The 15,464-nt window shown below is 26.8% G+C and overlaps 1 protein-coding gene across 1 annotated transcript in view; it reads right to left on the bottom strand.

The window, feature by feature from the left end:
• Window positions 1–3,514: 3,514 nt before the first annotated feature.
• LOC111632567 (succinate dehydrogenase cytochrome b560 subunit, mitochondrial-like) overlaps window positions 3,515–15,464 on the bottom strand; it is a 21,245-nt gene continuing 9,295 nt past the window's right edge. Inside the window, exons 3-6 of the mRNA XM_023377034.1 lie at window positions 12,175–12,282; window positions 6,070–6,131; window positions 3,922–4,082; window positions 3,515–3,847 (exon numbers count right to left, since the gene is read on the bottom strand). Of these exons, the coding sequence (XP_023232802.1) occupies window positions 3,743–3,847; window positions 3,922–4,082; window positions 6,070–6,131; window positions 12,175–12,282 (436 nt within the window). The 3' untranslated portion in view covers window positions 3,515–3,742. The remainder of the gene's footprint in view (window positions 3,848–3,921; window positions 4,083–6,069; window positions 6,132–12,174; window positions 12,283–15,464) is intronic.

Here is a 15,464-nt window from a genome sequence, read left to right as displayed (position 1 = left end):
CAAGAAAGAAAAAAAAATTGTCTTTAATGAAAACTGATGAAAAACACAAAATAATTTGAAACAACACAAATGCTTACTTGAATAAAAAAAAAATCAAATAATGAAGTTTACATTTAAAAATTGTGAAATTTTGTACGCTGGATTTCCAAAATCATGTTAGAGTGAAACCAGAAGTCATGTTTTACAGAGAATATCCCAAAATTTGAAACTGTATTATATGTGGGATACCTGTACATAATAATGTGACCTAGATACAAGTTTCAGTTTAAAAATCACAATTTAAAAATAATTGTCACTTGAAATGAAAAATTATATGTATAGTAATTCATAGATACAAAAAAATTCTCTATTTAATATTTACAGAAAAGATCTGTTTACAAGGATAATGTTTAAAGAATTAAAAGCTAGTGGCTTTCTTTCTTCAGTAACACATCACACAAGGAGCAGTTGTTTATATGGGTTTTATTGAAGGATTCAATAAAAACCATATAAACAACTTTTTAATTCTAGCCACTAGCTTTTAATTCTTTAAAGTCTACAAAACCAGTAATGAAAACCTAATTAAAGGATACTGTTATTTAAGTAGGCCATAGTGAGATTTGACTATGTTAATAAAATAGTGCTATTAAATTTTATTCTCTCTTTTACAAGAAATCATCTATTCCAATAAAGTTTTTTGGATTAACATACCATGTAATTTATGTTCTTAGATGTAATAAATATTTCAATAAAGTTCTGTTTCAACCTTAACTTGCAATTAGAGTTAAATTAAACTGAATGTTCTACATATACATTCCAAAAAAACTTTGTTCTTGCTCCAATTGTGTTCCATAATTGAACTAGAACAAACAATTGATTTAAACAACCATCCAATCTGGATGCTAAAGCAAATACTTGAATCACTTATTCAAATATTACAATATTTAATTTAGATGTAAACAAAATCATTTTTACACATCAATCTGGTTTAATATAATCAAAACAAGATTTTTGCATTAAAAAATTAGATAAGAAAGGAAAATATAAATTATATTAAAATAATGTTAGATGTTATTTACAAATCTGTCATTGCTAGGCAACATCTACAAATTACAGAGAATAATAAGCATATACATTAGCCTAATATAATCTAACTAATTAAAGTTAAAATATAAGGCATTAATAAACGCCCTAAAGTCATTGTCTTCTTTATTGAATTTACACTGTTAAAAAGATTTAATTAACTGAATTTTATTAAAAATAATGTATGAGGCAATATTTACTGATTGTAATCAATAATTGTTGTCTAGTAATGTGGGAATTGCAAATAATAGTTAAAAGTATTCTGATATGTTTATCACTTTGATTTTTGTTTCTGTTTTCTTTATTTTTAATAAAAAAAAGCTATGTTTTAACTACACAAATCCACCTTAAAAGTATAAAAAATAATTTTTACTTTACATCCTAATAAAATAGTGTAATTTTATAGTGTATATAGTGTATTAAAATATAATTGAATGGAGTAATCAGGACATTCAAAAAATGTTGGCTTTGTGGATGCATGACAACAACAATACAAACTGGTCAAACGGTCTTCACTTTGCACAATTTATGAAAAATTGGGCACTTCATTCTGGTATTAAGCAATCACCATATAAAGCCATGTTTGGTACAGAGCCGCGAGTAGGGCTTATGACTTCAAGTTTGCCTCTAGATATTATTAAAGAGATATGAGATGATGATGATCTGAAAGAGGCTTTAAATAAAATTAATGTGATAGATAAAGAAAAGAAGGCATCCAATGATGTGGAAATATTAGATGTTTCAGTGGAGGTAACTGATGTAGCTAGAGGTAATAGACAGTCAAGAAGACCCAGAAGATGCAGATAGTATGAGTGCAAAGCCTCAAATAATACCAGCTAGTGACAAAGATCCAGAAGCTGTAGCTAATACAAATCAACAGACCCAAATAATAGCAGCAAGCGAAAAAGCTCATCTAAACTTGGAAAAAACAGGCACAGAAAATGAAATTGGCTTTGGATTCAATATATGCTCTTGTAGAATATACGGTGATAATATAATTATACCAATTCCTGATGTCGGCAGAGCAAAAGCAGATCTTCATAATATTATTGGAGTGAGTCTTCAAAATGATGAACACGGTTTGCACAAATTTGGAACAAAATATGGGATACTTGATAAATTGTATTGCAGGTATGTATTGTTCAATTTTGCCACTGTTTAAGTTAATGTTACTAACTATGCAGTTAATTCATTAATATTTTGAGGTCTAATTATTATGAAAAAATATTTTTCCTTTTTTGGGCACAATTTACCATAATTATTATTAATTAAAGAATCAATTTAAAATAAGTATGAACCTATTTGAAAACTTAAATGTACTTGTTCAGATCAGAATTCAACATGTCCAAAGAAAAATTCTTGCTACTAGGAGTGCCAGAGACAAATGTATCTTAAGAACTACTGCCAAAAGAGCAGCCTTAGGAATAGGCCAAGGATTTGTTCACTGTTTGTGTAAAAAGGCATGTACGTCGAAGCGATGCTTTTGTAAGAAAAAAGGTAACTTGTGTAACTTGAAATGCCATGATAGTTTGCTTTGCAATAACAAGTAATGTAAACTTAATTTTTATATTTATGTTCATTTATTGAATGATTATTTTTGTATGACTTTAATTAATATTACTGTTGTTGTTTTAGTGTTAATATTGCCAACATAACTCTGTGATTTTCCTTAAAAATGTTCCTATAGTGCATGATTAATTTCATATTGCTTTAATTAATGTTAATAACACAGATGTATGACCAATATTTTCAATAAATATTGTATTAAATAATACAAATGTTTTAATCCCAATCATCACTTTATTTATTTCCCCCAAGCATATTTATGTAGCTAAAATTCAAAACGTGTAAAATCTAAAATCCAAACACGTACAGCAGTAAATTCTAGTTATAACTAGGAAATTCTTGATGTAACAAAGACATCCAGTATAAACTAGTTTCAAATAGTTAAAACGCATCCTAACTAAAAACTGGTTTTGACTGCAACATATATACTGTATATAAAAACTTCTATCACATTTAAACTCTTCAGAATGTTTGCATCTGCCCAAGAAAATGATTCTGATATTTAATATAATATACTGTATTGTCTTTATAATGATACTGCATCACTTGTTATGTCATTGGAAAATTTTCTTCCTTTGAAACTCACTTTCTATAATTTTCATTAATGTAAATGAAATAGTTGCAATTTAGAACCAAGATATACTTATTAACACTGATAATATAATATTATAAAATATATTAATTTGGATTATAAAGTGTTGATGTATCATTATTATAAATATATAAAGTAAAATTGTATCAAATGAAAAGAGGAAGTAAGATGAAAGTGGATTTCATCTTTCTTTTTCATAATTAATTTATGATATATGAAACATAACTTCCAATCATTTCAATAAAATATTATTATTTTATTGTTTATTTAATAATAATTTAAATTTTTAACATGTGTTATGCTTAGTTTATTTAATATTAAAGTACTTAACTTTTACAAAATTATTTAAATTCAAATGAAATCCAACTAAATTCTTGTTTAAATTGTTAAAAAAAACAGTGTTCTTTTTTAAATTTCCAATAGTCTCCAAATTATACAAAGTCCAATATATCATAAATATGTCTTTGTAGATTACATTTTGTTTAACACTAGTTTCTAATTTTAAAATCTACTTATTTTAAACTAAGCAAATAAAACAAGAAGAGACAAAATGGTTGATAATCCTAAAACAGCATAACCAGACTTGTACAAGTTACTCAATTCAAATCCATAGCCTGCATCCCATGCCTGAAATAACATTATCAATAAAATCAATGCAATAAAACACAATTTTAAAATGATTAATTATTAATATTACTTACTAAATGTCTTATTCCATTAAAATAATGAAAGAAAAAAGACCATGCCAACCCAAATTTAACTACAGAAATTAATGGACTGATGTGTAATGAGCTTAACCATTCAATGTAATGTGGGTAATTAGAAGGCAATAGGAGAGTCCCAACCGCAAATCCATACAAAACTGAAATAAGACAAAATTGAAATTTTTATTAAAAACATTTTAAGTATTAGTATATTGATTTTAAATGATAATTGTGCTATACATAACAGAATCAAAAATAAATGAAACTTTTAATATAACTGTTATTACATAATAGTAAAATTATTTACAGAGGTTGATTTAATGTTCAAAATAGGCACCTTCTGCAACTACATATATCTACCAACCTTTACTACTTACTAAAATACTAAAACCCATTCTGTGTTACTTCTTTATGAAATGTATAGTGTCAATTCAATTCATATGTTGAGTATTCAATCATTACTATTATTGTTTTATAAAATAATTTATAATATTCAAATGTCTGTTACAGATGGTACTATAAATATTCTTGAGAAAATCAAAAACTTCCATTTCAATACAATATAGAGGGTCAGAAAAATGTATTTTATTGTTCTACAATGCTTTGGAATAATCAGAAAAAAAATATATACTATATACGCAAACAATACTTTTACAGAATTTAAATGTAAACTTAATTTAAAATTTACAGAATACCAGTAACTTTCTCAGCAACCAATTCATAATATGGTGGTACAAATATTCATAAAAACATATCTGATATGTTTTTATGAATATTTGTACACCATATTATGAATTGCTTTCATCAATAATTTAATATTTTTAATAACTTTATAATTTAATATTAAATAACTATTTACGAAGAAAATTAAATCAGTTTATTAAGGACTTTTTTGCTGAGCTGTTGTGGCGACGTTAGACATGGAATTTTTACAACAAAATAATAAGTTTAGAACTGAAATATGTAGTTTAAATGTTTTATTAACTCGAATAATAATTCTAATTCTACTAATGATTGCTGGTATTGAGTTAAATCCCGGACCTCTTCCTCGATCTCCTCCATTACCAAGTCAAGCAGGTATGCAAAAAAGGGGACGAGGAAGACCACGTAGACAGTATACAAGAGATATAGAGGAAAATACTCAGACAAGCGAAATGTCAGGAGAAGAATACTTAATTGAGGAACAATCCAAGAACAACACTGATATCTCAAGGTATGGTACAATAAAAGATTTTTTTGAACCGGAAGAAGATTTACGAACAAAGACTGTTGAACCTGAATACTCACTGAAATCAGTTTATGAATTAATCCAAGACAAATTTGATCGTCTAAACGTCGAAATCCGTTCTATGAGAGCTGAAATTAACCGTATGAATGAAGAAAATTTAAAGATAAAGGAAGAGATGAAGGACATGTACAAAAAACTACGTATATTAGAAGAAAGAACGGACTCGCATAGCAAGCTAAAAGGTATGGTGGATTTTGAAATTGATAAAATGTTAAACGAAACGACTAAGAAGAATCTAATAATATTTAATTTTCCATTCAAANATAACATTATATTTAGTACACATTCATTTTCATTTTACATATACAGATTCATGTTACATTCAAAATATAAAATTTTCTTCAATTCAGTTCAAAAAATTTTTTTTATAATAATGCTCAAATGTTCAGTTGAATAAAGAAGTGCTGTATTTGAGTAGTTTGAAAAAATGTTTTTCTTTTTGACTAGGGAGTACTTGGTAGTTAGAAAAATTTAAGAAGGAATACATGGATATCAAAACTTTGAGAAACACTGATCTACATAAAAAATTGATTTCTTTAATCTTTCAGTGTTTATTTAGTTTAATTTAGTTTGTACATATGCACTAACCATTACAAAGATATAAAGCACTATAATTTTAATTTTACATTCTAAGCATTCATTCAAATGAAATATTAATAAATTTCCACTGAAGAAATCAATACCAAATACAAGTATAAAAACATTAATTCAAATTATTTAAAAACTGTATATTTATTAAAATAAAACAAACAATATAATACAATCTAATTAATCTAATTAATAAGTCTATATTTCTGTTGTTGTTACTAAAATCTAAAATTAATATCAGATAATAAAAATGGAAAAATAAAATTTACCTGTACCCAAACCAATGCCTGTTCCTCTATGAGTGACTGATAGCACTGATGTTATTTGAAAACTGAAAAATAAAGAATTTTTTGGCATAAAAATACTTATTTTTCTAAATAATAAAATAATATATTGCTATTTATATCATTAATTACGATTTAGGTAAAAGATAAACATTAAATTTGCATACTGACTAAAGCATCTTTATTATGCTTCTGAATTATCAAAATTTCATTATTTAAATGTAAATCTGATATTATGTTAGCAATACAATAATTTACATACTAAGCATCAATTTACAATGTCTATTTCAAGCAATATATGTAGCAGTACCTGAATTAAATTTCAAGTTGTATTAATATAACAATTTTTTTTAATATTATCTAAGAAAATATAATTTATAAGCTTATACAAATGTTATTGAAGCTTATTAATTGATAATACCAAGAAATCTTTCAATTCAAATCTTTCAAAAATTGAAAAAAATTTTTTTTCTTTAAAATGATAGCCTGTACTTATTTTTCTATGAATTATGTTCCAATTAAATAACAAAATAACCATTGTCTATCAGTTTTTAAACAATTTTATTAGGTATAACATCATTGCAAGCAGCACTTTCAAAATTTTATAAATGTAATCTTCAGATGAAGAAGAGAACATTATTATAATAAAATTTAAATATACATGTTAACTGTTTGAAAACATAATATATATACAAAATGTTTGAAAAGTGAAAAGTTACATTTTAGATAAACTTAGTCATGAAAATAGTACTCATGGAAAGACATTAGCACTAAAAACAAACAGTAGCAAATGTATTGAAAGAAACAGGAATACATTTCACAAGGCAATACCACCACCAAAATAAATCTTTACTTATTAATGTTAATAAACTTAGAATTACAACAAGTAACATCATGGTGATAAGTTATAAGTCCAAACTTTTAAGAATGATACCCAAATTCTTGGGAATTTCAATGTGGATTTATTACTGGGTCCCAATTTTTCAAAGAATAAAGCCTCCCAGATGAAAGTAATTTTCTGTCAACACACTAAATGAAGCAAAGTCTCATTCCATACAGATACATAATTTTGTTCCACCACACACCTAGAAAATTCTGTTGAGCACTTGTTACAGATATTGTTCTGGTATTCAGTTAATCAGATTTGTAATTTTCCCCAATGTAAAAAGAGATTTGTGTTACTATTTAGCTGTCAAAATGAAAAATAAACACTCAATGTTTCTAATGTGGATCATACATCTCTCTCATTGTATAGGAGTCTGTATGTGATATGTGGTTACTTGAGAGATTAGGCTCACATTTTCTAAAATTTCTGGGATTGAATAACAAGATGGGCTCTAGGTATAGAATAGATGGGGTTATAAATATAATCTCCATTTTCTTAATAATTAATACTGCATGTGAGAAGAGCAACATGCATATCTGGGTATTCATATGTTTAAATTTTGCAGGCATATATTCCACTTTCTGGGCTGCTATTGCAATAATTTGTAATTTCTTGTGTGTTAAATATTGTGACAATGGAAACAAATAAAACTTATAGATAAGTGCAGCAATGACATTATTAATATACACTGGTGGTTGGAAAGATGTGGCATGTATTATGTAAGGGCATAAAATAAATTTATAATGCATGCCATAGCTAAGGCCTGTGGAAGTTCTATAAATTAGATACAGAAAATTAATCTTGTCTTTTTCACTTTTTATAGTAAAACTAATAGAACAGTCTACCAACAACAAAAGCTGTACAAACTGTGATAACTTGTCAGTGTCATGCTAAAAAATCTTTATATACCTGATGTACAGGAACAGAAAACAGGTTATGAGAGATACAGAGAAAATATTAAATTCAATATTTCTCACAATTAACTCTACTAAAATTGTTGAAAGTAGGAAACCCATGGATATGCCTTGTTTCTGAATATAGACTTGGTTGTTAAAAAAAGTAACTATGTTCTGTTATTAATAATAGGGCATTACATATCTTATAATCAAGATGGGTTGATGATGATAACAATAATAATGATAATAAGTGCAGAGCCAAATGATTAGGAGTTGAAAGTTGAAATTTGGTACACAGTTAGGGTATGTCATGACACAGCCTACAATAAGAACAGCCTAGCCATTTGCTTTGAATACGTGTGTCGATTCCTGAGGCTGTTTGCACATAATCCTCACTAGGAGTGCTGATGACCGGACTATTCGATCAAGTGATCAACGGTAAATCTGTTGCAAAGACGTGCTTATGATAGATTTAAAAAAATTAAAATTTCGAAAATATTTTATATCAAGATACTGGTGAATTTTTAAAAGGTTTGATTTAAAATGGTTCATTGTTCTGTGCCATTTTGTACATCAAACAAATCGAAAAAAAATGGGACAAGTTTTCACGAATATCCCGCGGAAGAGAATTTACGTTTAAAATGGATAAAAGCTGTCAGCAGAAAAGGTAAGATTTATTTAATGCTCCATAGTTAAATAATGTAGGAAAAATTATAACATCTATGCTACATCCATTGATGCTACTTTTGCAATTATTTTATATGCTGTAAGGGTTCGTGCAAAAACCACGTGTCCCCATATTTCCCAAATCTCATCTTCCCCTTCCCATTGTGATATTTTGTGGCTTTTATAAAACCCCCCTGAAAAAGCACATGGAAAATTTCAACCCCCGAAAATTTATATATTACAGTACTTTCTTTTATCGAATTTCTCGGATATTTCAAAAACAGTTGAAAGACATTGCTAAAAACTACATGGGTGTACTTGAAAAGCACTTAATTTCAGCTTTTTAAATACAAAAAATTAAATACATATAACTCCCCCCTTAATGAGGACAAGTACGGTTTTTGCACGACTCCTAATTGCAATGAGATTAGGCTATATTTTAAAACTTTTGAAAGCTATATTTTTTAAACTTTTGTACAATTTATCTATTTATGCTTACAAATTATTTATAGATAGTATAACTAATAGATTTACTGTATAAGCTAACTCTTTTTAAAATTTACATATGAAAACAATTCAAAACTTTGGAAGCCAAGTGACTGGTCAGTTGTTTGCAGTAAACACTTTCTGGAATCAGATTATAAACCATGGTGAAAATGGGATGGTGAAAACTGATGATTTTTGTAATATTTTTAAAATTTTAAATTTTGTTTATAAAATGTTAATATTAATAAAAATTAATGTAATAAAGTAACAGAGAACATGTTTTTGTATACTATTTTTACTATGTTTCATTGCTTTAAAAAATTGTAAGAATATAAAATATTTTTAAAGTTGAAAATTGTCTTAATGTGGTCAGAATAGGTACAGTACTGTACATCTACCCTATTAATTATTGCATTTAACCGTCTAGATAATTATTGATAATATGTCTATTGTTTTAGATAGTTATGCAGAAATTCGGAAAAAATCTTAATTAAAAAAGCCAATAATTTGCTATATCCTAAGTTTGAATTTCTGTTTTGTTTTACGAATATATGACAGCATATAGCTAGGATAACTTAATCAGTGTGTTGTTATGGTCCGTTGTGTGGCTTCATCTAGCGTGAGAAAATATTTTCGCTTGGACACAACACCTCAATAGGATTTCCCCCATTTGACTAGGCTTTTCTTATTGTAGGCTGTGGTCATGAGAATGTACACTAAAAAGGGATTTTTTTAAATTCCCCTCCTCACAAGGGAGAGAGAAAGGGTTAAGGATTACCCTGAAGAACTCAGCTTCTACTGTACTATTTTAGATGCAGTTTTTTGCATTTTTGCAGAAAATTGAATATATTTTTAGACCCATATAAAAATTTTCTAATTAACTTCAGAAGAGTGGGGACCTAACTGGGTGCAAAAACCCAGTGAAAATGGGTAAGATCAGCTATATAACTATAATGGTTATCTTAAGTAAAGGTTTATCAGACCAAATGACCAATCTCACAAATTTTAAAAATTCTTTATTCCTCTACTGTACACAATTTAAACAATTTTTTTAAATGTGTTAGATTGGGCACTCAGTGTGATAAACTGTTACATAAGATAACCTTTGTAAATATAAATGAAATACTACAATATAATATAGTAAAAAGGTTAGACGTATGAAATAATCTAATAATCTTAATCTTTGCTGTTGTTATTTTTTGCCCAAGCAACGCCGGGCTCATGCCTGCTAGTTTCCAATACTTTTGCTGATAAAATTATTTTTTATCAGCAAAAGTATTGGAAGGTATAATAATACCCAAATTCTTAAATTAATTGAACCAAACATTAATTGGAAGAACAATCAATAAGTAAAGGATATTATATTACTTATTGATTGTAATTCTAAGTTTATTAACATCAATAAAGATTTATTTTGGTATTGGTACTGCCTTGTGAAGTGTATTCCTGTTTCCATTAGATAGCATTACTACTTCAAAGTAGGATAGGATAAATTTTAATTAAAAATTNTCAGTGTGTTGTTATGGTCCGTTGTGTGGCTTCATCTAGCGTGAGAAAATATTTTCACTTGGACACAACACCTCAATAGGATTTCCCCCATTTGACTAGGCTGTTCTTATTGTAGGCTGTGGTCATGAGAATGTACACTAAAAAGGGATTTTTTTAAATTCCCCTCCTCACAAGGGAGAGAGAAAGGGTTAAGGATTACCCTGAAGAACTCAGCTTCTACTGTACTATTTTAGATGCAGTTTTTTGCATTTTTGCAGAAAATTGAATATATTTTTAGACCCATATAAAAATTTTCTAATTAACTTCAGAAGAGTGGGGACCTAACTGGGTGCAAAAACCCAGTGAAAATGGGTAAGATCAGCTATATAACTATAATGGTTATCTTAAGTAAAGGTTTATCAGACCAAATGACCAATCTCACAAATTTTAAAAATTCTTTATTCCTCTACTGTACACAATTTAAACAATTTTTTTAAATGTGTTAGATTGGGCACTCAGTGTGATAAACTGTTACATAAGATAACCTTTGTAAATATAAATGAAATACTACAATATAATATAGTAAAAAGGTTAGACGTATGAAATAATCTAATAATCTTAATCTTTGCTGTTGTTATTTTTTGCCCAAGCAACGCCGGGCTCATGCCTGCTAGTTTCCAATACTTTTGCTGATAAAATTATTTTTTATCAGCAAAAGTATTGGAAGGTATAATAATACCCAAATTCTTAAATTAATTGAACCAAACATTAATTGGAAGAACAATCAATAAGTAAAGGATATTATATTACTTATTGATTGTAATTCTAAGTTTATTAACATCAATAAAGATTTATTTTGGTATTGGTACTGCCTTGTGAAGTGTATTCCTGTTTCCATTAGATAGCATTACTACTTCAAAGTAGGATAGGATAAATTTTAATTAAAAATTCTTTTACTTATAAATATAAATTAACATTAAAAAACTGATATAAACATTTTTAATATTTTCTTTTACTTTATAATTTATGTGATATTACATTAAAAAAAAAATCAATGAAATTGCTTTCTACTGACACAATTAAGGAATAGCTGATACTGATACTCAACCAATACTAATTATTGATATATCTCTGTTAATTATAAATTCAAATTTATAAATTATAGAAATTTAATAAACTTTTAGGATAGATATATAATTTTTTGATATACTGCTAAATTTATATTTATGTATTATTTAGAAATACTATCAATATAGGATTCATTAGACTAATAGGGAAGACAGTGTCCATACCTACCAATTGGCTATACTTTCTGAAGAGTATCAAAATAATATAAATCCAAAAATCATAAAAAAACTAGTAAATTAGTATACTATGATAAAATTACAATTTAAAACATAAAAATGAATATAAAAAAATGTTAAAAATCCTAATCTAATTTAATTTAACCAAGACAAAACTAACCATTGTGTAAATCTTAACACAAGATTTGACTTTTGTTATTCTTTTGGTTTGCTGTTTCCAAAATCTGTTAAATCAAGATGTTAACTGTATATCAGAGTAGTAGAGAACGTGTGTAGTGGGTATTAAATTCTTAATTTTAAATTAAAGAAACTAGCTATTTAATTTCATACTAGAAAGATATATCAATACATTGAAAAAATTTACCTATAAATAGTAAGATGAGGTGAAAGTGGCCGATTTAATCTTGAATTTTTTTCCCAGAAATTTTCATTTGGTTTCAACTTTGAGGTTGCTGTGGCCATAGGTTGTAATCTATAGGAAAATTAAAAATAATAATTGCAATAACTCATACTAAAAAATAACTAAAGAAAGCATTACATCATCCAATAATACAATCAGTGAAAATCATCTAAAAATATTTTTTCAATTTATTCTTTCTTTAAATTTTAAAAGTTTATGCCAAATATCTATTTGTAATACAATCAAATGAACAAAAATAAGATAAATGAACTTTGGCTTTACTTTTCATACAAATTTAAATTAATATATAATTTTAAAATTATTATTGATATTTTACAAAAGTATAGATAAAATGTTTTATTTGCATAAAATTCATCCATAACTTAGTACAGTAATAAAATTTCTGAAATTTATTTTCTTAAATTCTTTGTAACATTTTCATGACTCATATTCATTTTCTTTGATCTTTTTACTGAACAACTGTAGATAAAGCTATATTTACTTCAAAGATTTTTTTCAAGTACAATGAAACTAGATTATTGTAACAAGCAATACAAAATAAAACTCTACAAAAACTCAGAACAATATTACAAAATGGTTCTATATAAAATATTTGATATATACACAATTTATGCAAAACTTAAATAAAAATTTATGTGTAACTACAGTGTAAATAAAAATTATTGTACATTAAATTACTGACACACACATTTTTAATTACCGTTCATTAAACAAACTTATAAAAATACTTCTAAGATGCTAGATACCAACCAATGCCGAATTTTATCGGGCTAGACACAATAATATTACTATTAGGTTGTTCAGAAAGTAAGTTCGTTTTTTTACCACTAGACGGATTAGTCATATTTTTCCTGCCATTTTCATTCTAAACCGTATTATCATTATATATTTTGACAGCTAGCATTTTAAGGCTTATTTGTAAAAAATTTTGTTTGATTTTGTGCAATTGTTTATTTTTTTGTGTCCTATCAAATATGGAAGATCGAAAGCAGCATTTTCAGCATATTTTCTCTCTTTTATTACTGAAAAGGTAAGAATGCTGTTCAAGCGAGAAAAAAATTGTGTGACGTGTATGGAGAAGATGTATTGACAGAATGACAGTGCCAAAACTGGTTTACAAAATTTCATTCTGGCAATTTCAATATTAAAGATGCTCCACGTTCTGGATGGCCAGTTGAAGCCAATGAACACAAAATAAAGGTACTGATTGAAGCAAACTGCCGAATAACAGCACGTGAAATCACTAAGAGATTAAATTTGTCAAATTGAATTGTTTATGATTACTTGAAACAAATTGGTTTCGATATATGGGTTCCACATGTTCTTAAAGAGAGATGCTCTCTTTGGTGGGATTTTAAGAAATTTTTTTTTTTTTTTTGGAGCTTTTACCAGACAATTTAACAAGGGATTTGAAAGTGTACTGCCATAGAGTAAACAAATTGAGTAATATCATCAAACAAAAAAGGCAGCCAGAATTGATCAACAAAACAAGTGTAGTGTTTTACCATGATAATGTCAAATTTCACACAAGTTTGATAACTTGTCAGAAACTGTTGTAACTTAGATGGGATGTGCTATCACACCAATCATATTGGCCAGATTGAGCACACTCAGATTATTACTTGTTCCGGTCTATACAAATTTTTTAAATTAAGACATTTACTTGAAATGACAATGTCAAAAAACACTTGGATCAGTTTTTTGTAAGCAATGATCAAAACTTTTATGAATGTGAAATCATGCTACTACCAGAAATGATGACAACAGGTATTTGACCAAAATAGTCGATATATAATTCAATAAAATATTTATTTATTATAAAAATATTGTATTTTTTTCCACGAAAAAATAATGAACTTACTTTCCGAACAACCCAATAAACAAGTCTTTTAATCAATTTGGCACTAGAGGGAGGCGTTAAGCAACTATTTCTTAATATAATTAAAAATTATAATTATTACAGTTATTAAGAGATGGTGCCTAACACTTCTATCTAGTGCCAAACTGGTTGCATAATTTATTTAGTAATATTGCCATGTCTAGCCCGATAGAATTCAACATTGGTTGATGTCTAGCTTTATAAAATATCGGGTTTAGCGATGTTGTTTGTTTAAATACTTCTAAGAATCAATTTTTTTAAATTTTTAAAGTTTTCTAAAGACGAAAACTGAATCTGCCTATTCATCTATTCTAAAATATATAAAAACTGATCAAAAACCATAATAACCAAATACCTAAAAATCTGAAAAAAAATCTGTCTTTTAGTATTGAGGGTTATTGTTAAGCAAATTGTTAATATTAAATTTAATACTTTTATGTATAATACATTTAATACAAGAATTTCATTCTATTCATATATTAATAACTTATTTGTGTAGATGTTTAAACTGTTATTAAAAATTTTCTAATCAAAAACTAAAAAGAAATGATAAATATAGATGGTTAATAAATGAAACTAAATCTGAAACCATTACTAAATAAACATTAATATAGATTTATCACCTTTCAAAAATTTTACAATCAAATAGACTTAACATGATGGATAGATACAAATAGATATAGATTAGTTGCATAATGTTGATGTTCATCTTTTATCTTGTTTTCATCATATTTACAATATTACTACAGAAAATTTATGAAAAACTGTCTGTAATAGACTAAGCTCTGCAGCTATTACAAACATACTGATTTATGTTTAAACAAAAATTAATTTATATATATAATGTAGCAATACATATAACACATTAGAAATTTTAAGTTTTCTCATCCTATATATAAAAAAAAACAAATAATTAAAAATTTATTTTTATATTGACTCTCTCAAATATTAAAATATATATGTTACCGCTAAAGCTCGAAATCCGTTAATGTTCAGATTACCTAGCTAATCTGCAGATTAACTAGAGTGATCCGTTAAAGCTGTGAAAATTATTCCATTTCTCAAATTACCTAGGTAATCTGCGAATTACCTACTAGGCACTCGGTAAAGTGAAAATAAGATCTTTGCTGGAACAACAGCAACGTTTCTTTCTGTACGCTTAAATTAACATAATGTTATTTATTTAATTTTCAATATCTAAAGAATCAAGTTAATACAATCAACAAAATAGTTGATTGAATCAATCATCAATCAATTAAAAAAACTTTAATGCAAAAATCTAACGGTTTAAAATATTATTACAATTAGGAAAATGAATTTGCAAAACATATGATAAAATTGTACTTACTTATTA

This window comes from Centruroides sculpturatus, unplaced genomic scaffold (genome assembly GCF_000671375.1).
Source record: "Centruroides sculpturatus isolate CEXI.00-Female unplaced genomic scaffold, Cexi_2.0 scaffold722, whole genome shotgun sequence".
Taxonomy (NCBI): domain Eukaryota; kingdom Metazoa; phylum Arthropoda; class Arachnida; order Scorpiones; family Buthidae; genus Centruroides; species Centruroides sculpturatus.
Note: the sequence above shows the minus strand (reverse complement) of the source record. Positions and strands in the feature narration are given on the sequence as shown.